The sequence below is a fragment of the Cetorhinus maximus genome, chromosome 11 (genome assembly GCF_964194155.1).
Source record: "Cetorhinus maximus chromosome 11, sCetMax3.hap1.1, whole genome shotgun sequence".
NCBI classification, from domain to species: domain Eukaryota; kingdom Metazoa; phylum Chordata; class Chondrichthyes; order Lamniformes; family Cetorhinidae; genus Cetorhinus; species Cetorhinus maximus.
Genome location: NC_135889.1, coordinates 90492265 through 90518716, shown reverse-complemented (window position 1 = coordinate 90518716; position 26452 = coordinate 90492265). Strand labels below are relative to the sequence as shown.

At 41.1% G+C, this 26452-nt stretch overlaps 1 protein-coding gene across 1 annotated transcript in view; it reads left to right on the top strand.

Annotated features, from left to right (window-relative positions):
- Positions 1-26452, top strand: part of LOC144686773 (nck-associated protein 5-like) — a 673917-nt gene that overhangs the window by 112775 nt on the left and 534690 nt on the right. The window contains exon 3 of the mRNA XM_078552424.1: positions 17331-17404. Coding sequence (XP_078408550.1) covers positions 17337-17404 — 68 coding nt within the window. The 5' untranslated portion in view covers positions 17331-17336. The remainder of the gene's footprint in view (positions 1-17330; positions 17405-26452) is intronic.

Genomic DNA, 26452 nt, shown 5'->3' with positions numbered 1-26452 from the left:
CGCCCTAGGCCTGCTCGCCCGCCGTCCACACAGGCAGCACTCAGCGCTGCTGTTCGCGTTCCACGCAGGGCAGGCCTTAATTGGCCTGCCCACTAAAATCGCAGTGCGATGCCGATCGCAAGCTCCGACCACCCCCGCCAAGGGCAAAATTCTGCCCAAAGCCTTCATTGAGCAACAAAACCCTAAAAGCTCCAGTAATTAGTAAGATCATGCATTTCCTTCTGTAGACTTTTATTCAGAATATGAGAATGACAAAATGCTTCAAATTTGATTTAAAAGCAGCATCAGCTGGTAATTTCCTCAGCTGTAATTCATGCAATCAAATATACTGATTCAATTGTTTTTATATTGGCGGACAATGTATTATTGATACCTAGTTTTTGAGGGGTAGTAGAACTGGATGGATTCATTGAGCTTACTACAAAGAGCTCTGCTGCAATTCTGGGTGCTGTAGTTAGATAGGCATAATTGGAATTCATTAGATACTGAATACACAACACTTATAGAGACATCAAGATCTCCAAAAAACAAATACGTACACACTAATGATACTCTGGCAGGAGAAACATCAAATTATTTTTGGCAGAGAGAGGAAATCCTTATTTTGCAGTTTTGCTAGATTAATATTGCATAAATTTATTACAGGCGTTGGCTGGATGTTATTTTCCTTGGGACTTCTCCAACTCCTCCTTCCATGGCAACCCCATTTAATTCCACCTAAGTTACAATAAAGGAGTATTAGAAAGTCCTTGGAAATTTCTAGTGGTTATTTTGTCCATGTACACAACCAAACAAAAAGAATAATATAAATGCACAATCATATCCCTGTTACGCTTTGTAATAGTTTGTGGTTTGAGGTTTAGGACCACTGTAAACCATTCAAGTAATGTGAACTTTGAATGCGCTGTTCCTATCAAATCAAATAGAACCTACTAAAAATAAAACTGAAGGACTAAATAAAAATGAACTGATCACTTTTTTACTTAATGCTCTCCTCCAACTGTATGACATACACACATATGTAAATGTACATAGGGCAGAGTTTTACTCTGAGCAATATAATTATGTAGTGGAGCTAGCATAATTATCAGTTCAATTCCAATTGTTGTAGTGAGGAGCACTATATTTGATTTCCAGCGTTATCCGATGTTACAGTCGATGGGCAGGTTAAGACTTTGCTACCATGAATTTCTGCTGTCATTTGTGCCTGCTATTAACTGTTTCTGTTACTATAGTAACAGCTGTTACATCTAAGCTGTGAAAGTAATCGAACTTTCTGTTTTCCTTGTGATGTATATGACATTGATTAAACTTATTAAAGGTGCCTAAATCCTCATCAGTGCCAGAAATTGACAAGCTTTCCAAAAATAGTTTTCATTAACGTTTTATTTATTTTCTGAACTCATGACTAGATTTAAAATGCATTGCTTTAATTGAGTGCCTCTGACTTCTTTGACTGTTTCCTATACACATTAGATATGAAAAAGTTGATGGGGTAAAACTTAACGTTGTGCGAAATTGTACAATGGGTGAAAGCAAGTCGACAGTACATTTTACATCTCTCCTGACTTTTACTTCCACTGATCTCTGTGGAAATAAAAATGGCAGAGGGGTAAAGTGGACTGCGTCTTGCTATCACTCAATCCACACTACCACACAAAGTCGAAATCTACTTCAATATGCCTGTACCAAACAGAAGAGTTCGAAATGGGTATAAACAAATCCTCTGGATTCATTTTTAATTTAGCTACAGCTTGGACATTGCAATTTATCAGTGTGAGTTTGACAAATTTCCTGGGCACCTCAATATGTTTGTACTGGTTCACAGACTAAGGACACACATTTACTTCTTTCTTAGAATTTACTTGAGGTGAAACTGAAGACTGAAGACCCAAATACTGATCACTTTTTTTTAACTTGTACAGCTTTCCTTTCACCGTATGACTGTTTAAAGCGCCTTTCTTTTACCATAGAGACCACTCATACATGTTAGCTTTGCTGCTCTTCATTAGATTGAACAATATTTTTAAGAGCCATGGCTCTTCAGTGCTCATCACTATTGTGTAGAATTAATTCCGAAACCAACAGTTTTCAATGAGATTTGATTAGGACTTTTTTCAGGAATTTTTTCTTCCTATCCTTGCTCTCCTGAAGGTAGCAATTCATGCTTGGTATGGTTCTACAGCTGCCAGCAGCCCTCCACTACCAAAGCTCTGTACACTGAAACGTTGCTTCCTTAACTTTGTATTTCAAACCCCTTGAGAGAAAAGCCCAAACTCTATTTGCCTTTTTAATAATTTTTTTTCTGTCAACATTCTCGCCATTAAGAAAATGTTTTTATTTGTTTCCTTGGATGAAATGGATGACCTCATACTTCCCCATAACAAAAACAGAATTACCTGGAAAAACTCAGCAGGTCTGGCAGCATCGGTGGAGAAGAAAAGAGCTGACGTTTCGAGTCCTCATGACCCTTCAACAGTTCTGTTCTGTTGAAGGGTCATGAGGACTCGAAACGTCAGCTCTTTTCTTCTCCACCGATGCTGCCAGACCTGCTGAGTTTTTCCAGGTAATTCTGTTTTTGTTTTGGATTTCCAGCATCTGCAGTAGCTTTTAGCTTTTTGTTTTTATCATACTTCCCCATGTTGAACACAATTTGCTATAGTTCTGGCCTTTCAGTCAAGGGTCAGCCCTGGCTCAGTTGGAAGCAATCTCACCTGTGAATCACAAGGTTGCAGGTTCAAGTCCTACTCCAGGACTTGAGAACAAAAATCAGTGTTGATACTCCAATGCAATATTGAGAGATTGCTGCATTGTTGGAAGTCTCATCTTTCAGGTGAGACATTAAACTGAGGCCTTGTCTGCCCATTTCAGGTGAATGCATATTTCAAAGAAGAAGCAGGGGAGTTGTCCCTGATGTCCAGGTCCATGTTTATCTCTCAATCAACATCATAAAAACAGATTATCTGGTCATTATCATATTGTTGTTTGTGGGAATTGGCTGTGGCATTTCCCACATTACAGCAGTGACTACACTTCAATTGGTTTCAAAGCACTTTGGAGGTCTGGTGGTTGCAAAGAGTTGTTAAAGTATAAAAAGGGGGGTCTTTGTTATTTCAGCCTGTTCCAGTTTAGCTGTGCACTGCCTAATACTGGAACGCAAATTGCCCTTTTAAACTGTTTGAATTCAACAGAGATATAATCATCAAGCAAAGACTCAGACATCACATCAGTAAATAGTATCAAAGTTTATTGACTATAAGCAAGTTTTAGAAACTTATCAACTAACAGAGGCAAAATATAGGTGAAGTATACTTATCAATGAAACTCTACGAACTCCACGCTTTCAAATGGGGGATCAATCCAAGAGAAGTGGGCAACAACTTGAACTCCTCATGCCGACAGAGAAACCGTCACTGCCATAAGAAGCACTACACCTTCCTGGGATTTCTATTGGCAGGGAATCCTTCGCTGAACCAGTCCCAGTACTAACAACTCATCTGCCCTGGGGCTGAATTTTCCCCCCATTGGGGGTGTTGTGTGGGGGCGGGCGGGAGTGAGCGCAAACCTGATCGGAGCCCCCGATCGGGTGTGTGCCGCATTTTATGTGGGCGGGCCAATTATATGCGGGCATGGGGGCTTCCCTGGGTCCAGGCCTGCACTGTTTCGTACATGCGCGCATAAGAGCACAGAAATCTCCCTGAGGGACAGAGGCGCCTCAGGGTGATTTGTTTAAGGTTCAAACATTTAAATAAAGAATTGAAAGTATTTTAAGACGTCCCCTCATGTGACAATGTCAAGGAACATTAATTTTAAAAATTATTTAATTTATAAACACTTCATGAAACCTAATCCTGCCCGTGGATGAGGTTCCATGAAAAATGCAAAGGCCGCCTGGGCTCTTCATCTGCCCGTCAACCTTAAGGTTGGATGGGCAGCTCATTTAATTGATTTAATTAGTTTTAAACAGGCCTTAATGGGCTTTTGACAGTTCGGCGGGGGCACAGCCGAGTTGGCTGCACGCCCGCCAAACTGAAAATCTAAATGACGTCGGGACACACGCCTGAAGTCACTGCGCGTCATTTTACGAATCGGCGAGCAGGCCCCGCCCCCGCCCTCGCTCGCCAACCGGAAAATTCTCCCCCTGAAGTTTATTGGAAACAAGCTCTGCGCTGATAGGTTACTCAACTGACCCGAAGATCTAAACCGGCTCTTCCACACTTGATGTACACAAAGATGGTTCCCACAAACTTTTTTTTAATACTCAAAAGATGTTGTAGGCCCACCTTAGCCAAGTTGTTGGGTTGGAAATGGCTAATTGGCCTGTAATTTGCCAATAATGTGATAAGAATTAACTCCATTGGTTCTAGTATATTTAATTATATTAAACTTAAGACAATGCCTTCCTTCAAGTTGTGTCTCTTATCTTGATGTCTTTACAGGAGTCCCATTCATTAAGACAGTCTCAACAATCAGAACAGTGTGTGTTCCTGATAAGCAGGGAGTCCAAGGCGCATCCATTTCTTTCCCAGCTGTTACCAAACTTTAATTTTCTCATAAGAAAAGCTAGTGGAGAAATACAGAAATAACATAAAATGACTTCTAATTAACTACTGATTATTAATTACTTATTAATTACTAATTACCAGAGTAATTGAGGTACTTCCTCCTAATCAAATCATCTATTGCTAGTCAGTGACTGCTTCGTAATACTGTTCTGGGTTAGTTTGTTGTAAAAGGTTAACAACATCAAAATGGCTTCTTATCTCAGTGTTAGCCCAAAATGGTGTTTTGACCTTGTTAGCTTATTGCATTGAATATAACTTAAAGTAACCTGAAAATGGTTGGGTTACACGAAAATCTAGTACCCAGACTTACTTACAACTCCCCAGGTTGAGGGTGAAATATATCGCTAATATTTTGATCCCTCACTACTTATTTGATCCATCTCTTTTTATTTTTGGGGCATGAGAATTTGTCTCCAACTCAGATCAGCTGTACGTTTTTGCAATCTATTGAGGATCCTCAAGTAACAAAGGATGAAAAATATTGACAACTGTGGTTATCAATTGCACTAGCACAAAAATAGTTGAAATAATTCTGAGCCAAGGATGTTCATTCACATGAACAATTTTCACTGCCACCAGTGTGTTTTCTTACCTCCTAATCCTTTAATCCCATTTTCTTGTCTCTCATTATCCTGTTGCATTCTAACTATATGTTTTTATGTTCACATTCTCAAATTCTTCTAATTCTGCCCAATCTAAGCGTTGTTCTTGTTCATGAAGTATTTTATCATTTTTTGCCACTAACTGATCATAGAATTCCCGATATTCTTGTGGACATAGGACTTTGGGAAGAGGTATACTTTTTTTAAGATTGTTACTGACATAAGGACTTCCCAGTTTCTGCCCTGCTAACACAGCAGATTTTCCTTCCCCCAGTGTGATTGCAGGTGATACCATGGGGAGAATTTTCAGCTCGGCGAGCAGGGGTGGTTCCCGCTCGCCAAAGCGTAAAATGACACGGGGTGACATCGGGCGTGTGTCCCGACATCACCGCGCGTCATTTAGATTTTCAGTTCGGTGGGCACGCAGCTGAGTCGGCTACGCACCCGCCGAACTGCCAACGGCCTGTTAAGGCCATGAGTTAACTAATTAAAGTTTTTGAGAAAGCTGCCCATCCAACCTTAAGGTTGTTGGGCAGGCGAAGAGCCCAGGCGGCCTTCGTATTTTTCATGGAACCTCATCCACGGGCGGGATGAGGTTTCATTAAGGGTTTATAAATTAAATAAAATTTTTCGTTAAAGTTCATTGACACGCCCCAGCTCATGTGACACTGTCACATGAGGGGACATGTCTTAAGTTTTTTATTTCTTTATTAAAATTTTTCAAACGTAAAACTTATCTCTGTGCATGCGTGAAAAAGCGCACTCCCAGCTCAGGAAAGCCCTACCCCGCCCGCACAGGGAGCGCACAGCGCTTCCAGGAGCGCGTCACGCTGGGTGGGCCTTAATTGGCCCGCCCACTTAAAATGGCGGTGCAGACCCGATCAGGGGTGCCGATCAGGCCTGTGTCCGCCCCCAGGTGCCCCCGCACAACCCCCCCCTGCGGGGGGAAAATTCCCCCCCATGTCTCCAAAATTCATGTAATTACATTCAATTCTCAGTCCTTCGCCTTCTTTGACAGTAATTATTCTATCGACCCCATCTGTGGCCAAGATACATTTATCACAAAAGACAGTCGTATTACAGTAGTTACATTGATGACTAGCGAAATTGCCAAAATTAGTCCGGCCACATAGTCCCTGGGGAGGTGTTATTGATTCCGGGACGTCCACCCCTATCCGTAAGATGTTGATCCTTGAGGAGATGTTCAGGCAGGCTGTGGATATCAAGATATACATCTGTAACAAACCAAAGTGTGGTACTTTTTCACAGTTTTTACCTGATTAATGTGGTACAATTTCACATCTTTACTATTGCTTTTCACAGTGGTAACATGTTAGCCCATTGAGTGGGGTAATCTGTACACAACTTTTCAATTTTGACTTTGAAGTTCTATTCCCTCTATCCACAACTCCAGAAAACTGTGGATGGTGGTTGATGTAAAGTTTGTGTGTGATTCAAAATAATTTTTACATTTGAGTGAAAATTTCTTTGGTGAAATGTGACTCTTGGTCACAACTCAACTGCAGTGATAGCCCCCACCTACATATTACCTCAATCATTAAAATTCTCTTGTAAAAGTGTTTGCTAATTCTAAGTTATTTCCATATAAGCATTCATGTCTTAACTATCAAATCAAATGGGTTTAAAAGATCCTCCAGCTCCCTCTCTCCTTAAAACTGTATCCAAGTCCTGAAGTGTGGCTCCTTTTAAAACAGGGTGCCACATAAATGGAAGTATTTCTTTTAACTTTGTAACTTGGGGGAGAATTTTCGCCCCGTTGGTGGGAGTTGTGTGGGGGCGGGCGCAGGTGGGCGCGCAGCTGATCGGCACCCCCGATCGGCTGGGCGCCGCCATTTTACGTGGGCAGGCCAATTAAGACCCGCCCAGCATGACGCGCACCTGGAAGCACTGAGCGCTCCCTGTGCGGGCGAGGGCGGGGTGGATGCCCTGAGTCGGGGAGTGGGCTCTTTTGCGCATGTGTGCGAAAGAGTGCAGAAATCTCCCTGAGGCACAGGGGAGATTACTTGCACTTGTAAAACATTGAATAAAGGTAAAAAAAAATTTAAGGACATGACCCTTCATATAAAACTGTCACATGAGCTGAGACACGTTCATTGATTTTATTAAAAATTTTTCAAACATTTTAAAATCGTCCAATAAACCTCATCCTGCCTGTGGATGAGTTTCCATGAAAAATGTGAAGGCCGCCTGGCTAATTGCTTTATTGGCATTTTAAATGGCCTTAATCGGCCTTTGATAGTTCGACTCGGCTGCACACCCACCGAGCTGAAAATCTAAATGACGTGCGGTGACGTCGTGATGCACGCCCAACATCACCGCGCGTCATTTTATGCCTGGGCGAGTGGGCCCCGCTCCCGCTTGCTGAGCCGAAGATTCTACCCTTGATTTTATTGACAAAACTTACTATAGGTCGAATTTAATGCCCTTCCTGTGGCGTGTTTTGTGGGGGGGGGGCATTTAATCAGGCAGGAGGGTAGCAAGTGGGAACCCCACCGCTTTCCCACCTCCAACCAATTAAATCTGTGCAGCAATTACTGCCCACTTAATGGCCTCTTCCAGCTGTTTCCATGTGGGGAGCACAACAAGCAAACCCGTGAGTGTTTGCTTACGGGCTCCCAGGCAGGGTTTTCGTTCAAAGGTATTCAGTGCCTATCAAGGAATTGGCATCGGGATGTGTGGGGGGGCAGGAAGCACTGACAGCCAGCCCACTGCCCTTTGCGCTGCCCCCTTTCACCTTTCCTTGCTGCCAATTCCCCCTCCCCGCCTCCCCTGTGTCCCCCACTCCTTCCACCATCGCTCAGCTGCGGCCTGGGATTGAGACAAAATTAGTCCTTGGATGAGAGGCTTACTGGCAGCAAGCACCGCCTCTTTGCTGGCGCTGCTATTCAATAGAGCTGCTGACCTCTGGTTGGCCAGTGGCTCTCAGCAGGTGGGAATTCTGCCCCCAGTGTCCTTGATCTCAGGGAAGGCTTGCTGCTGTTCAGGTAAGTGCCTGAGTGGCACTTAATATGGCAGGCCTTCCTTAAAAGATGTGATGCAGGGTTCTTGCCAGCTCTCTCTCCAGTCGACAGGTGAGACCCCTGTCGCCTCCATTAAATGTAGCCCTATGCTTCCTAACTTAGGGCAGGTTTTTCCGGTTGGCGAGTGGGGGCAGGGCCCGTTCACCGGCGCGGGGATATGTCGGGCGTGCGACCCGATGTCACCCTGCGTCATTTAGACTTTCAGTTTGGCGGATGCGCAGCCGAATCGGCTGTGCACCCACCAAACTGTCAACGGCCTATTAAGGCCATTAAAAAACTAATTAACTTGATTGATGGACCTGCCCGTCCAGCCTTAGGGTTGGCGGGCAGGCCAGGAGCCCAGGCGGGCCTCAGAAAAAGCATGAAACCTTATCCACAGGCGGGATGGGGTTTCATGAGGGTTTTTAAATGTTTATCAAATGTTTAAATAAAAGTTAAGGACATGTCCCAACTCATGTGACACATGAGGGGACACGTCAGGGAAATTTTTTAATTACCTTTCTGTCAACTTTTGAATCGGAGCCGATCTCCCTGATGCAGCACTTTGCCTCAGGGAGACCTGTGCGCTCTTTTGGGCACTCCTGGCTGAGGAAACCCCTGGCGGATGTCACGCTGGGCGGGCCTTAATTGGTCCGCCCATGTAAAATGGCGGCACCGCCCCCTCTCCACCCTCCAATCAGGAGTGCCAATCGGAAGGCCGGCCACCTACTCCCGCACCTCTGCCACAACGAGGGGAAAATGTTCCCCTTAGTGTCATTTTCAAACATGGATATACAGCCCTCTAGTCCTTTGTCTAAGTCTTTGATAAATATGGTGAATATATAAGGCTCCAGTATGGGTCCCTAAGGAACACAACATGTTACATTCCACCAATTGTAGAACATATCATTTATCCTTAATCCCTGTCTCAATCTCCCAACCAATAGCCAATCCATTAACCCTCCTATAACTGATTGTATACTGACAAATCTGCAGTTACTTAGTTTCTTACTCTTTCCCTCCTTAGTTAATGGAGTGAATTAAGCAATTTTCTAATCCAGGAGGACATTTCCTGAGTCTGAAGAGGTCTGAAAAATTAAAATTGATGCACCTACAAGTTTTTCCCCTATTTCTTTTCATTCTCTTTGGTGGAATTCACCAGGCCCTGGAGACTTGTTTACTTTAAATCCCATTAATTTTCCCATTACTGTTTCCTTACTTAAAGCTGATCCTACAAAAACCTTGGAAATTCATTTAAATTGATCTGGAATTGAACCTTACCCTTAGAAGCATGTGACTGGCTCATCTCATAAATATCATTTTTGCTATTTTCTGTTGAAAGCTCTGAAATCATACAAGGTAGTGCCGGAGTGCGTTGGCACAATGATGCACTGAACCATAACATTGGCATTGTGGAGGTTCTCCAATCTAAATACCAGTATGGTGAGCTTCTGAACTCAGTGGTGCAGGCAGGAGACAAGTTTTTCCTGAAAGAATGAGAGAAAACTACAAAGTAGGTAAGCCATTGCTAATCACACCTGGTTCTTAACTAATTTGGAGAAGTATCAACTAATTTGGAGAAGTATCAACAATAGGTGTGGGAGCATGTCTACCATAGAATTAGTAGAATTTACAGCACAGAAGGCCATTCATTCCATCATTCCAGTGTTTGTGCTCCATACAAGCCTCCTCCTAATCTAGTTAGTTCAAGCTCACCCTATCAACAACTCTTTCTATTCCTTTGCCCCGTCTGTACTTATCTAGCTTCTCCATAAATGCATCTTCTCCAATGAGGGAGATGTGTATCGCATAGCGTGGCAAAGGAGATTGGACCAAAATGAAGAAGTGCAAAATCATAAAATATTATTAATGTGTGGAAATTATTCAGGTAACTTGATCATGCTGAATTATTTCTGAGAGAAATTACGTTGACATTACAGTGTGTATAAACTTTTATCAGGGGTCTGTAGCACCCATTGGGAAAAGTGCCCATGTCACTGATGATCCAGGAGACCCCAGAGTAAGTGCTGAGGAAAACAGCTACCCAGCTACCATCACCCAGGGACTGGAACACTCCCAGGAGCCTGCAGTATTCCATTGCCTTTCCATTTGAGGAAGAGAAAAATCAGGTTACAAATGTGAGAATTAAGGAATATTCAGACAATTTACAGCGTGCCTTATTCAGATTAGTGCTGACATATAATTTAGAATTAAACCTTTAAAGCTGCTGACAACACTTTAAATATCCAGAAAAAGGTTCAAAGTTTAAATGTTTTTTGTACCCATGGTAATAATTTAGATCTTTTCCATTTTAAAAAAATATTTTCAATGAGGTTGCACTAATTAGCAACCCTCATGCACCAAAACAGATGTTTATCTGCTTCATAGTTTTGCCATTCTTGTTCCTCGTTTTTTTTTCTTTTTAACTCGCATGATACAATTAATAACATTCTTCATTAAATACAAGATAGGTAATTAACGTACCTACAAGAGCTGACAGGATGTGACTTTTTTATTTTGTTGACTTAATACTGTAGTGATGTAAATTTGCATCATTATTAAGCCCTAGACAGCATCTGTACAGTTGATACCCAAAGGTGAATTCAGCCTCAAGCTAATGTCAGCATGAGTACCAAAAATTCAGATCATACTTTAAATTAATTTGACTATCATTCTGATAGTTATTTGTTTGTATTCAGTGAATTGTGTGCTAATGGTCTTTTTTTTAAATGAAGGAGTGGCCTTCGTATGCAAATCTTGAACACTAGGACACTTCATCTTAGAGAGCATTGTGCTCATAATAAGATGTTTTGAACAATTCCTGTTGAGAGAGATCAAAGCAAAAAAAAAAACAAATGCTATTTACATGAGTGTCTTATGAAAACTTTGATCTTATGTTTATGTGATATTGAACCTTTTGCTGCATTTACATGAGGGCAGCGAGCTTCAGGCAACCGCTGGGCACCCTTAGGAAGCTGGAGAGGAGGATTTCAATTTTGGCCAGTTGCATTGCCAGGATAATTGCTGGGAGAGGGAAATAAACAATCTGGGGGCTGGGGTAGCAGAATGATCGGAAGAATCATGTAGGCATCGAGCAGGGAAACAATCAGGAGGGGTGGGGAAGTGATCGGGTGGAAGGGGATGATCTCAAGGCGGGGAATCAATTGGGGTTGCAGAAACAGTGGGGAGGATGCCAAGTGGGAGCCTGAAACAGTCTTCAGAAGTGACCTCAACACTCTTGTTCCTACCAGCTAACATTTTGGTAAGTTTTTTAAAAAAATGACCTCCAACAATTCCTTTAAGGGCCACCAATCAAGCTGCATATGGATCACATTTTCCTGGAAGCAACAGGGTTCAAGTTAGAGAGGTTTTGTGGAGAGTCAAATAGGTATTTAATTTACTTCTTGCATTTTAAAATAGTTCAGGCCTGTTTTTGGTGTCGTCCTTGACCCTTTCTACCTCTGCAAATAGGGCTGGTGGCTCACTTCTGGCAGATAATGAACACATGAGGCTTGTCCACCATATTGAGTGTGTAAGTGGCCATTTTGCTCCTGAAAACTGGTGCAGTACCATTACATTTCTAAATCCTAGACTAATAATCCAGAGAACAGGAGTTCAAAGCTAACCATGGTAGTTTCCAAAATTGAGTTCATTTAAAAAAAAACTCTAGAAATGATAAACTTGTATCAGTTGAAGTGACTGTGAAGCTCTTGGCTTGGTGTGAAAGCTGAATTGGTTTAATAATATCATTATTAGGAAGCAAACCTGCAATCCTCATCTGGTTTGACTCCAAGTTGGTTGACTCTGTACCCTTTGAAGTGGCCAAGCTGGCCGCTCAGTTGGATACCACCATCTTCTCAGCACAATTCAGAGGGGCAATAGACACTAATTTTGCCAGAGATGCCCACATAATGAGAATGAGTCGGATGAGGGAAACGGAATAGGGGACATCTCTGAAAAAGGATCACAGCCAGGCCTGGAGAGAGAGGACTTTGCATTATGGCAAAGGATGAACAATTTATTCTTATGTAGGGTTTTCTTTGAAGTTTGACAATGATAAAAGAATCAATGATCTAATAACTGTCTATTATACTGTTGACTGGATTTTTTCTCCTGGGTCAGAAGCACAAAGCCTGGATATTCCCTGGCTCCGCAAACCCGACCCAAGAGAAAGTGGCCTGGATGGTTGGATTTTCATTCTGGGGCCATGGGCTTCCCTGGGAGTTGGACTGGGCGACTTCAGAATGAAAGTGGAGGATGTCAGGTGCAGAGGCGGGCTGGGCAGAAGGCCTATCTTGGTGCACTGGCACTGTATTGAAGTTTTTTTTAAAAAAAAACATATAAGAGCCTTCCAGCCCTCAACCCTTACACCCCCTCACCTGTCATACTCACTCCCCATACCCCATCCATGTCAACCTATGTCACCTCATGTCCCCCCACCAACCCCACATGGCCCCCATTCCCTCCATGTGAACCTATGCTTTTCTGTATGCTCCCATGCCATTCATACCCTCCATGCCAACCTCTGCCCCTCTTTCCACTCACCGTGTTGCTTTATAGCCTGTGTTAACTTAGTGACAACTCATCCCAATCCATCCCCCTCCACTGACTCACCACCCTTTGCCCTTCATCTGCCATGCCAACTCAACCAGTATCCATCATGGGCAAATCCCAGAAACCATGCTGACATAAAACAAGGTTTCAAGGGCAGAATTTTACGCCTCGTGGGCAGACGCGTGCCCAACCCGGTCGGGCATAAAATAGTGTGAGAAGATATTGGGCGAGCATCCTGACATCATCCCGCACACGCACAATCTTCAGGTTGGCGGGCATGTGCAGGTGTCAGAGCTGCGCTCACCATCAATTAAAAGACCACATAAGGCCATTAAAAACCCAATTGACCCCAATTTTAGGTTGCCCATGCGATTTCGTGCTCATTGCACGGGCAAAACAGGCAGGCAGTCAGTCCACATTTTGCAAAACCTCATCCAAGGGCGGGAAAAAAAGGGTCAGCAGCATTGCCAGTGTGAATACTGCATAGTTTAGGGGAGAGTTCGCTGGTTGCTTATTTGAACATGACAGCTTCATCTCAGTTCTGAGCTTCATTCTTAGCATTTCTAGGCTTCATTTCAGGGCTCGTTGGTGTCTCCAAGACTTCTGGAGGATTTTAACCATGTAGACCCTTCCAGGTATCAGACAGCCTTCTGTTACCCTGGTAATGGGGATTGTGGCCTCTGCTGGTGGCACCTCCTCTGAGGAGGAAGAGAGGAGCAGAAGGGAGAGGAGGCCAGGTGTCCTAATGCAGCTTCCAGGGGAGCGACCTGTGGGAGGAGAGGTGCAGGCACAAGGGGCGCAGGGCCAGCAGGTAGTCCAAGGTGGAAGGGACCGCAGAAGATGCTACTTTCCTACTGCCAGGGTTTACAGGCAGTTATGCAGCTACCTCAATATGTCTGAGGTGCAATGCCAAATGAGGTTCCATGTCTCCAGGGAGACTGTGGCCTCCATTTATCAGATGATTGGGCCTGAGATCAGCTCCAACTGTGTGGTGGGAACCCCATGCCAGTGGCTCTGAAGGTCACAGTGACCCTCAACTTCTATGCCTCCAGCTCTTTGCAGGGGTCAGGGGGACACCTATGTGGAGTGTCTCAAACAGCTGTCCACAGTTGCGTCAAGCTGGTGACAGAAGCTCTATTCAGGTGGGTAATGACATTTATTCATTTCTGTACGGACGAGGCCATCCAGGCTGAGTGAGCCAGAGGCTTTGCAGCAATTTCTGCTTTCCCCCGCATCCAGGGTGCAATAGATTGCACACATGTGACCATCACAGTGTCAGTGGGTCAGCCGGGTGCCTTTGTCAACAGGGAGGGCTTCCACTCGATGAATGTCCAGATAGATAGATAGACAGGACGCAGATTCTGCAAGTCTGTGCATGGTACCCTGGTAGCTCCCGTGACAATTATATCCTCAGACACTCCCAGGTGCCGAGGCTATTCAGTGCTCCAGCCTGACTGAATGGATGGCTGCTGGGTGACAAGGGGGGCTATCCCTTGAACAGGTGGCTTATGATGCCTCTCAGTCACCCAAGAACAGAGGCAGAGCAGCGTTATAATAGGAGTCATGCCTCCACAAAGGCAGTGATAGAGAGGACAATAGGTCTTCTGAAGATGGGCTTTCGATGCCTGCACCATTCAGGGGGAGCACAACAGTACCCCCCAGAGCCCAGAGCGGGTGTCACTGATGGTGGTCGTATGCTGTGCTCGCCACAGTCTGGCATTAGCAAGGGGTGACCCACTGGAGGAAGAGGATCTTGTCGCAGCTCCACAGGCCACAGATGATGAATCCAGTAGTAAGTCAGAAGAGGAGCACCATGGAGAGAATGCTAAGGGCGTGGAGGCAGAACTCTGTATCCTTCAGGAAGGCAGGAACTCCAGGGACACCTTGATCCAACGCTCCTTCAGCTCGGCTGCCAAAGATTTGCTTCCACCTCAGGCCAGGGCTGCTGCCTCCATCCCAGATGTCTGAAATGCCCCTTTTATTTGAACCCAAAGTCTACTCAGTGCCTGTGCAATTAAGTTTAGAGCCACTCACGTCCAGCATTACATACTGGTGTACCCTGCACCAAAAAATAAAAAGGTGAAGCATACTCAGGCCATTACAACAAAAACAAAATATATCTCATTTTGACAATCCAAAAAAATTAACACAAGTGTGTGTTGCAGACTTTATTTTAAAAAAAAACACTCACTCTCATTCATTAAAAACCCATTGACTACATGTAGTTCTTCGGTAGTACAAAACTTTGAAAAAAGAGACATGTCTAAGTTTTTGTCTTGCACTCATCAGGACACTTCACAAGAATATCAATATAAGGGGAAAACAACAATTTATACTGTATGTGAAGAGAGTGCTGATTGGTTGGCAAGTGGACTCTGATTTGTAGGAATGCATCAGTGATGGTGATGTCAGGTTGCGAGCGGTACTGATCATTGTGCATCATCAGCAAACATCCCCATTTCTGATCTTATGATGGAAGGATGGTCATTGATGAAACAGCTGAAGATGGCTGAGCCCAGGACACCAACCTGTGGAACTCCTGCAATGTTGTCCTAAGACTAAGCTATTTGGCCTCCAACAACCACAACCATCTTCCTTTTCCAGGTATGACTCCAACCAGTGAAGAACTTTTCCCCTGATTCCCACTGACTTCAGTTTTGCCAGGGCTCCTTGATGCCACATTCAGTCAAATGCTGCCTTGATGTTAAGGGCAGTCACTCTCACCTCCCTTTTATTCATTATCTGTAGTTTAGGTAAAAGTTTTCAGAGTAGTCATTACTGAAGTTTACTAACATTCCATCTATCAATATAGACAGCCACACATTGTCTTGGGTAATTATTTCATTTTCTATGTTATAGCTGTTAACCGGAAGTTGTATCATCATTTATACTCAGAGCATCACCCAGAGTAAATAACTATGCCAATTGTTGTGATCTGTGTGTAACTCAATTTATGATCTAATCTACATAGAACGTTGGTTTTAATGATGCTAGCTGGTTGGTAGGACCAACTTCAGTCTTAGCATCATATTAAATTACATTCTGTTAATATAATAAAATTTATATATTTTATGTAAGAATAATAAACCTGCAGTAAACTTAGCGCTGATAGTATATAATTGCAAGCAAAACTGGACTGAGTAGTGTGGCTCTGACAAAGTTGTGCAAATGTTAGATTGGGTATTGCTTCAATGGCATATGTTGTGAAACTCTTAGAATAGTTGCACAGCTTCTGCCATTTGAAGCTGCTTCCTTCAGGGAAACACAATGTGACTTAGGTAAAGTCTTCACTCGGAGAATGAGGAATACCTTTTTTTATATAAGAAGCTTTCTCATTCAGCTTGTGAATTAAGATCCACTTGTACAGAGTTGTTTTTTGATAACGTATTAATATCACACACATGAATGGAATATTTTAATGGTAATACAGAACGATTCTTTGTTTAGTAGTACAGACATCATTACTTGAGATCAGCTCAAATATGAATATTGATGCAGTTTGGTTAATGGTGTTTTTTTTTTCATTTAATAAGTTAAAATCAATTAGGCCAAGAAATTATGCTGTGTGAAATTATATGGAGACTTAACGTGTTTGCATAAAATGTTTTTTTTTTATTGTTTGTTATTTTATTTAAAATTATAGGTTAACAATGCCTCTGTTAAAATAGCAAAGAAAGGAATTTTATTTTATACTTTCAAGGGATCAAAGCTTAACATTAATGTCTATTCTGAATTTATAACTTTAAGTAATGTGAAAGCCAACAAATGCTGGTACATAAAATAAAAACAGAAAATGCTGGAAATACTCAGCAGGTCTGGCAGCATCTGTGGGAAGAGGAACAGCATTTTGTTTCAGGTCAATGATCTTTCTTCAGAACTGGGAAAAGCTAGAAATGTAATAGGTTTTAAGCAAGTGAAAGTGGGGAGGGTAGGAGGAAGAACAAAAGGAAAGGTCCATGATAAAGTGGAAGACAGGAGTGATTAAATGACAGAAGGCTGAAAGGAGTAGTGATGAGGCAAGAAAAGAAACAAACAAAAGATTTGCCGAGAGTATAACTGCTGCTGTCCGAATGTAAAAACAAGAGAAAAACCAAAACATGCAAAGAAAAGGAAAAAATGGGAACAGAGATTGTTAAGCTCAATGTTGAATCTAGAAGTCTTTAAAGTGCCTACTCAAAAGATGACGTGCTCGAGCTTGCATTGAGCTTCACTGGAACACAGGCCAAGGACAGTGAGGTCAACTTGAGAGCAAGGGAGTGAATTAAATTGCTGATATATTATGAATATAACATAGCAGACCTCAACTCTAATTTGCCTAATATTGCGTGCATTGAATTTAATCAACTCTTAGTCCAGTTAATGATTGGGGAGTGCTACCTTGCAGGGCGACAATTGTTTTCTGTCTCTAATTAAAACAGCTTCAAACTGTCTAATTCATGAAGCACAACTGGTGTCTAGATCCTCCTCTCCTGTTTTAAAGAGGAGGGTATGGAGATGAACAATTAAGAACAAAAATCTATCAACTAAAGTTATTTGTTTAGAAGTGTAGTTTCATTATTCTAAGGAAAATTCTCTTAATTTTATTTCAGGATTACATGGATTCAAACAAATATACACAAGAGTTGCTGAAACAGTTGGAAGAATCACAAAGCAATGTTCAGAGGTAAGTACCATAAGAATGCTATTTAACAACAACGTATCATTACATATAAAGAGACATCTATGAATACTTCACAAGGATGCTGAGTGAAAATTGAACAAAGAACAAAAAGACAAAGGTGAGAAGAGGGCACAAGAGAGAACAAAATGATATGCACAGGAATATAGATCTGGTGCAGATTATGGAGGAAGTGGGGAGCAAGGCTGTGGTAGATATTTGGTCAAATTTCTGGGACACAGGAGGCCAGTAAAAATTGGTAAGGGCAGGGCCTCCTTTTTAAGTTCAGGTGAGGATGTGGACCTGCATGATTTGTAGTTGTTGGATGATGGAAATAGGGAGGCCAGCAAGGAAACACTGGAGAAATCTAGCTGAGAGGCGATTAAAAACATGGATTAGAGTTTCAACGACGAGGAGAAAGAATAGAGGAGAAAATAGGCAATCTTCTGGAGCCAAATTAAAACACTCTTGATAGCAGACTGGATAGGAGAGGAAAAGCTGAGTTTACATTTCAACAGTACCCCTTAGACACTTCTTTCCCAACACCTCATAATTCCTAAACTTGCTTTGTCTATGAAACCCTTTAACTCCCCCCTCCCCTTTCCTGCACCCTTGTATTGACAGCCCTTTTTAGTCACCTGTGAAGTAAAGATTGATACCTGAAGGGGGAATAGGTAGGAGTGAAGGGTTGGATGTAGAAGGAATTTGAGGAGTCACATTGGCAAAACAGATGCCTTTAATATTGAGCATGAGAAGGTCTATTAGGTTCTTCACATTTGGTGTCTGAGGTGAGGATGCATGGAATGTCATTGAAAAAAAATAGTTTGTTGTGGAGAAGAGGAATTTAGAGCTCTTGTTACCAGGATGATCTTAGAATCATATTTAGACTAAGGCCTAGATTTTCGCTTCCAGTTCGGGAACACAGAGACAGGATATTTCCTGACTCCGCAAACCCAACCTAGGAGAAAGTAGCCCAGAAGGTCAGATTTTGTTCTGGGGTGGCATAAGTCCTAGGCAGTCAAGCCAGGTGATCCTGGAACTAATGCGAAGGATGCCAAGTGTGGAGGTGGGCTGGGCAGAAGGCCTGCTGTGGTGCACCAGCATTATATTGAAGTTTAAAAAAACACATAAAAACAGATAACAGCCTTCATGTCTCACATCCTCTCGCACCCCACATGATAATGCATGCCACCTCATATCCCCGCCCACACCCGATGCCTCTCACACCCTCCATGTCAATCTACTCCCCTATGCCCACCCCCATGGCCCCTCATACTCCCCATGCCAACCTATGCTCCTGCCTACCTCTCCATGGCCCTTTATAACCCATATGCCAACCTAGTACTAACTCATGCCAACCCATGCCCCCAGCCACCACCCCTTTCCCTTATAACTACCATGTTAACTCACCCAGTATGCACCATGGTCAGGCCTCAGAGCCCATGCTGAGATTAAATAAAATAAAGTTCCAAGTGTCTATTGCAGATTTTATTTTTTTTAGCAAAACCCGCTCATTCATTAAAAACCCATTTACTACATTTACATTCCTTCAACTACATTGTCCTTTATAACAACAAACATTTCATTTGATTGCATAATCACTTATAAAAACAAGCAGTGAATTTCATAGTCCCCATTCAAAGAGTCCATAATCACTTGAAGCTGTCAGTCAAGCTGTGATAATAAATGGTAGTGAAATCAGTTATGCAGCATTAATCCAGTAATGGTAGCCCTAAGGCTTATGTCAAGAGACAGAGTGAAATAACAAGCAATATTTCTTTTTTAACACTCCAGGCAGTTTTTTCAAAGAGTTAAAAGGCAGGAATTTTAAATGCCTTAAAGTTTGATAACACCCTTTGAAAGTTCATCTTGACACTTTTGACAGTTGTTTTTGACAACTCCTCTTGACAGTTCATCTTGATACTTTTGACAGTTGTTTTGACAGTGCCAATAAGTGTCGCAGTTCCAATTAATTTATGCACATTTTCTGCACATTCATGCCTACTTTTAGAAATACCAAAGGGCACCTGACCTCCCCCAAAGGTGTCCTGGGACCATATCCAAACAAGTATCTCACCTCTTCAAAAGGGTACCTAGTTATCAAAACAAATCCACAAAGTTCAGATCTGCTCCTACCAGGTCTAATCTGGACATGTCAGGTTTCAGACACCTCTCACACCAAAATCACACATGAACGGAGACAGCTGCTAATTTCTATGGGGAACTGCCTCCATGAAATGCGCATGAATGATTTGCAACCTGGGCCCATCCCCGCCCCATGTATGTAAATGGTAGGTGCCATGTTTTGGAGCCAGACTCCTGGGTTCAGGCCTCTTCCACCAACTTTGCAATAATTTAGAAGGTTTCCATCACTGAAAAGATCCAAGGCTGAGTTAGGCTTCATTGTGGAATGGAAGTGACGGTAGATTTTGAGGTGATCCAGCCATAATTAATGTTTGATAGCAAATTTGATTGTTGATCAAGTGTGTTCCAGTTTATGGGCAATTAAGATTTTGGTATAGGGTTTCATAGCAACGCTACTCAACATAACTGTTGCTATGAAATTAATAGCGGACTAATAAATGGAAAATCAGTTAGTTGTAAAGTCCTTAATATATACAAGTTATCTACTTTCTTGCACATTTTCTTTTAAAATTCACTCGTTCAAATATTTAGTCATTTTCCTTTGAAAAACTATTATGAATTTGAAAATCTTGGAAATGTAGTGAACAGCAAAGAGGGTGGTAGTAAACTAGAAGAGGACATAGACAAGCTGGTGAAATGGGTGAACACATGGCGATGAAATTTAATGCAGAGAAGTACAAAGTAATACAATTTAGTAGGAAGAACAAGGACAGACAATGTAAACTAACAGGTACATTTCTAAAGGTGGTTCAGGAAAAGAGAGACCTGTATGTACACAAATCATTGAAGGTAGTAGGGCTGGTTGAGAAAACAAGTTTTTAAAAAAACCTATGGGATTCTGGGCTTTATAAATAGAGGCACAGAATATAAATGCAAGGAGGTTATGATGAACTTCTAGATAACGCTGGCTTGGCCACACTGGTATATTGCACCCAATTCTGGGCACCACACTCTAGGAAGGATGGAAACGCCTTAGAGAAGATCCAGGAGAGATTACAAAATGAGGGACTTCAGTTACATGGATAAATTGCAGAAGCAGAGATTGTCCTCTTTAGAGCAGAGAATGTTGAGACAATATTTGATAAAGCTGTTCAAAATCATGAGGGACCTAAACAAAGTAGATAGAGAGAAACTGTTCCCTTTGTTGGGGGGTTGAGAACCAGAGACATAGATTTAAGGTGAATGATAAAATAACCAAACGCAAAATGAAGAAAAACACTTTTGAACAGTGAGGCCCAGATTTTCATCGAGGTGGGAATTGCGAGTCGGGCCAATTACCACCACCGTGATCCTACCTCCTGCCCAGCAGTGCTCAGTCAAGCTATTTTCATGGTGAGATAGTAGAGCTGAGCTGGAGTTGCGGTTGCCGCCTCTGGAAGCAGGCCTGATATGAGAACATAGGTGGGCATTTTAGAAGTTCCACCTCCATTTAATGGGACGTTGGCCCAGTTCTCTACTTGAGTATTATGCTTCCTAGCCCTCACTCCTCACCTCTCTGTTCCACTGCTTCAAAGGCTCAAAGGATGGTGTCAACCAAAGAAGGCAGCCACCTTTCCAGCTATTTCAAAGGCTCAATCAAAGAAAAGATTAGATCACAGGGGAAAATTGACATGTTAAAATCTTAATATCAATATTGGTGAGTACACAAGAGCACTTTATCCACTGGACAAAGTACTCTTATGCATCTGAATACTTTCACAATGCTGATCAATTTAATGGTCACTTGTCTTTTCTAAACAAAACCCTATCATTAATCACTGTATTGAAAACATATTTAACTTTTCACGCACCATTTCATTATAAGATGTGAAGTTGTCTACGCCTTTTGAACTTACCTGTGAAAAGGTTCCCAAATCCAGACTAGATTTCCCATGGTTCAAAACTCCTTTGAAGTGCCATGAACCACACTGCCTACCAAAATGCTCCTGATTCCATGGAAATAGCAGGTGTCTAAAATGTTCTTCCCTGCTATGGAACTGGCAAGTGGATGAGTGCTGAGTGTGAGCTTGCTACCTGCACCCTTAAAAATCCCATATGACAGAAATTGGTGTGGGAACCCCAAAGTCAGGTCCTACCTGCCATTTTTAAATCTTGACTGCTTCCGTTTCATCAGAAGCATAAAAGTCTGGCCCTGAGTGATTATAATCTAGAATGCATTGCCTAAAAAGGTGGTGGAAGAAGTCCCAATGAAGGCTTTCAAATGGGAATTAGATAAGTAAATGAAGAGAAAAGTTTTGCAGGGCTATAGGGAAAGGGCAGAGGAGTAGGACTAGCTTGATTGGGTCTTGCAGAGAGCTGGCATCGACATGCCAGGCTGAATGGCCTCCTTATGTGCTGTGACTTTATGAATCCTATGACTCTATGAATTCTGCCACCACCATTGTTTCTAACGGTCTATTCCATTTTCTATCAGCTCTTTTTACAAAAAACCTTCTCTTAATCCCTCCCATCATTCATTTGGCGATGATTCTAGATCCACGTCCTCTCGTTAACTTGTTGTAAATACCTAGCATGAGTTTTCACTAATTAGCTTAACTTCTAAGGAATTTGGGAAACTGGGAGAAATAGACCTATAAGTACTTAATGAAATTAAGATATATTATTCTAAAGCATGCAGTTTGCAATTAGATTTTTATAGTAAGTTATTGGAATAACTTATTTGATTTTAATTTTGTTTATCATTGGTAATTTATACATTTTTTCAGTCACCAATGCTATTAGTAGATCCAATCTTTGTTGGGTGATTTTATTTTGAATGATGCTCAGGCATTTGGAGCCTGTGAATCAGTCATCATGGAATGAACATGTCAGTGGTAATTCATTTTAGACAGAATTATATGATAAGGCAAAATATTGTCACAATATTTGAGAAATAAAAGGTGACAGTAACCTTTGTAAAGCACTTATGTATGAAACAGTTCTAATTTATTTTTTCCATATTGAATAATGAAATGTCACTGTTCACATTTCAACATTTAGTTAAGACAAATCCATCTCAAATAGCTTTAGATGTGTGTAGTCAAGTGTTTGTTATTAAAAATAGTAAAATGAGGAAAATATGTTTTTCAAACCTAACAGAATGCTTAATACACACGTTTAAGCAACATATCACACTGAGATGAGAATAAAAAAGTTACATGATATAAATTATAGCCATAAGTGTATAAGAACAAAATCTTCTCTGGATATTTTGAGGCTTTAAAATATTTTGCTGTTTACTTTAATTCAAAGCTTTTATAGCTTTGGTTCTATCGTTGCAATAATATGTTAACATGAATAGTTTTATTTTCATTCTAGGAACAAAGGTTGTTTTATGCAATTTTATCTTAGGTTTGCTTGTTCACATCCCAATACCTAAAAGAATAGGGTCTCTTTCAGCCCAGCCATATAAAACTGCTTACACGCTTTTAATAAACACAAAAAGGAGATATATGGCTGAAGGCCTCTAAGGAACATGGGAAAACACTAGACATACAGGGGTGCTACTAGAGTGTCTGTAGCCAGACAGATGTCCTGATAAATCAGCCCACAGTATTTCTCAGGCTTTATTATTCTGAGGATTTGTGGTTGGCTGATGGTTGTAACCCATTGGGTCATTGGTCACTGAACCTGACATTGAACGATAGGGTTGAGTTTACTTTGAGTTAGCTAATAAAATCAAGGGCACAAATCTTGAACAGTTAGTTTTTCAGATATAATAGAGACCCATATGGCTTTATAACAAGCAGACAGAGCCAGATAAACCTCAAAGTGGTGTCACGGTGCAGGTAGAAAATGTATATCTGATGCTACATTTCAAATAAAGAATGTCAAGTTTATTTTTTTAAGAGAACTTAAATAAGTTTTATTTTCTTCCTGTGGAGTACCATCTGTTGCTAAACATTGAGATTTACCACAGTATTCACAAGTAGACCGGCTGATTATTTCAGAGTATGTTTAATAGGACTTGGTTCAAATCGATGACCTGAATAAGCTTAGACTTCAATTTGTGAAGTACATAGCAAATATAGATAAAGTGTAGGCTATTCAAAACCCTATGTTACTTTAGCCTTAGATTTTTTTTTACATTTTCTCATACTGATGTGATGAGAAAAGCCCAAGGGAACAAAAAACATTTGCAGAATCTGGTCTACAGTGATCCCATTTTTTCAACTATAACCCTTGGAAACCTACATTTATTTAGATCTTAATTTTCCCATGCCTTGTCTTAAATAGTCACAATGCTCCATAAGATTTCAGCTGCATCGAATAAAACAAAAATGTTAATACTTGTTCGAAATAAATAACTACCTGTTGCCTTTTAATATGCTGTGAAGACATTATTTAGTAGTTTATACTTTTTTGGCAGCGGATGTTGGGGAAGTAACTTTAAGTTGATGAAATAAGGGAAGGCAGATTCAAATATTAAATGTACCAGGACTTCATTTTTTCAGAAAAATAATGTCTAACTGGTGAATGGAGCTGAATGCAGTCATATAATACCTATTTTAATAAATAACAGATGACTTTCAATGCTTGTCCTCATTCTTGTTGTCTATGGCTCATCTCAGCAGCAGAGTTCCTTTATAAACCTGTCTTTGGCAGCTTTATCATTTTATATCTACCTGCCATTGAGCAACTTGTAAAAATGGATTCCCTAGCAGAAGTTGTGGTCTGCCAGAAAGCCTTGCGAGAAAGTTTCTACTCAATTTAGGGTAAAGGGCTCTTAAACAGAAACATTCATTATGACACCCTACTAATTATAGTTTAAATTAAAATTAGCTTCTGTTATCTGGAAATATAAATTTTTATTGGCCCATTAAATAATTTTAAAATGTTAACTATATTCTAATTGTTGGGTCTAAACATAATAATACCTCATAATATCATAATGTCCTTTATCAAGCAATCAAGCATAAAATATTAAACTACTACAAGGTTATTAATATGAAGTTAAATGAAATGTTTGCCTTTTTTGTGGAGTTTTTAAATGTTCTCAGAATGATTGAGATTTTTTCTTTAAAAACAACATTTGGAAGCAAATGTTCCAAACTGTAGAACTGTCCAATATTTTGAAGCAGATAAACAGATCCACGTGCAACAAACAGAGAAAGGATGATGTATGATTAAATTCCTTTTGGGTCTGGATAAACCATGATTAAATGATGACATTCATATAAAAATGAATCAGGATTTCCATGCAGGATAAAAACTGGATAGCAGACCTGAAATCCAATGGAACAGCTTGCAGCAGAATGTTAGTGCTGGAGACAGAGCTTGGCATCCTGGTGCTGGGAAGGAGAGGCAAGGCTGGAGAGGCCCAAAGACTCTTTCCATGGCCTGGGGGCACACTCCTGCCTCTCCTGGCCCACAAGTTTCCATAGGACAATTACACTTTTATCTTGTCTTTGTCTTTTCTCGCAAGAGTGGATGGCTTCCCTATGCCTGTTCTCAGATAAGTTAAATTGGGGAATGTGTTGGGAATATAACTCAATGCTCCTATGATTTTATATGCTACTCTACCGTTCTCATTGGTCAGTTGTTGGCGGTGCTGACAGGGGGGTGCGGGTGGAGATTGGGTAGTGAGTTCAATCCCACATTTTCTAAGTAATAAACATTTATCTGGTCAATGGAAAAATGCTAAATCAATATTTTATTCCCTGAAAACAACTTGAGGCATGTGGATTACCTGCACCTTAAAGTGTATTGATCTTCATCCAAGATACAACCTTGTTTTTCTTTCTTCACTATACCTTGGTATGATCATCAACTTTGCTTCTCACTGAAAAAAAAATGGGTCTATATACATGATTCAAAGGTTTCTTGGTGTAGAGATGCCAGTTGTTGGAGCATTTCCCATGAGATTCTGCCACTGGTGGGTTATCACATCCTTCAATCAGAAAAATAGATGAGGTATTTAAGCATGTGAATGCATTGTTTATTCAGGTACTTGAGTTCCTCACTTGTTATGGGAAAGTGGTATGCTTATAGCTTTTATCATTTTTATTTATAGTGTTAATAGAGTGGACTCTAGACCATCTTCTTGTGGAACTCTTATCGCTGCCCCATAGACAGGATTTGGTGTATTTATAATCAACCTCTGCATTTTGTTGCCAAGATAAGTTCCAATAGAGCAAGTCAATTTGACAATTCCATATACCTATACCTTGTCTAAAAAAATGCAAAGTTGTTTTGAAATGCTTCATGAAAATTCAAGTCATTCAGTCTACCAGAGAGATTTTATAAAATAATTTATTTACCTCCTCAAAGAATTCCAGTTGATTTATGAGGCATGATCCATTGCTTCAAAAAAAATGCTGACTGTCCTCTTATCAGCTATATGCTCTTTAGATTAACACTGATTATGTTCCATAATGGGCTCTCAGGCATTTCCTCCCCTACTGCTTTGTTAGAATTACTGATTTGTAATTCCCTAATTCACTTCTCATTTTGTTCTTGAATGTTGGGACTACATTGCTTGCAATTCTCAGGTGCTGCTCCGGTATTTGTAGAATCCTCAAAGATATAAGCCAGGATCTTGTACATTTTTAGAAAACACTAAGCTGTTGTCATGAAACTAATGTTGATCAGAAAACTGAGCTTTAATTTCTACATTGTATTCATATGATCCAGGTGTTCTTCAGTACTTGTTGCCTGCCTCTAGTGTTTCTAGGCTTTAGTGCAGAGCTGCTGTAGGAAAACACCCTCAGAAAAAAAGCACTTGTGCAATGTGCTGTAGTTTGTTCTTTTTCCAGGCTGGCCATTATTTAACTGGCTGAAATTGTCAGCTTGTTGAGTCATGGAGAGTTTTGTGGTATAGACCTAGACACACTAAGAATTGGCTTGAGATTCCCCAAACTAATTTCAGTGAAAGAAAGGAGCATTTTTAATCCCATCAGAATAGGTTGAATTGAATTGAGACTTTGGGCT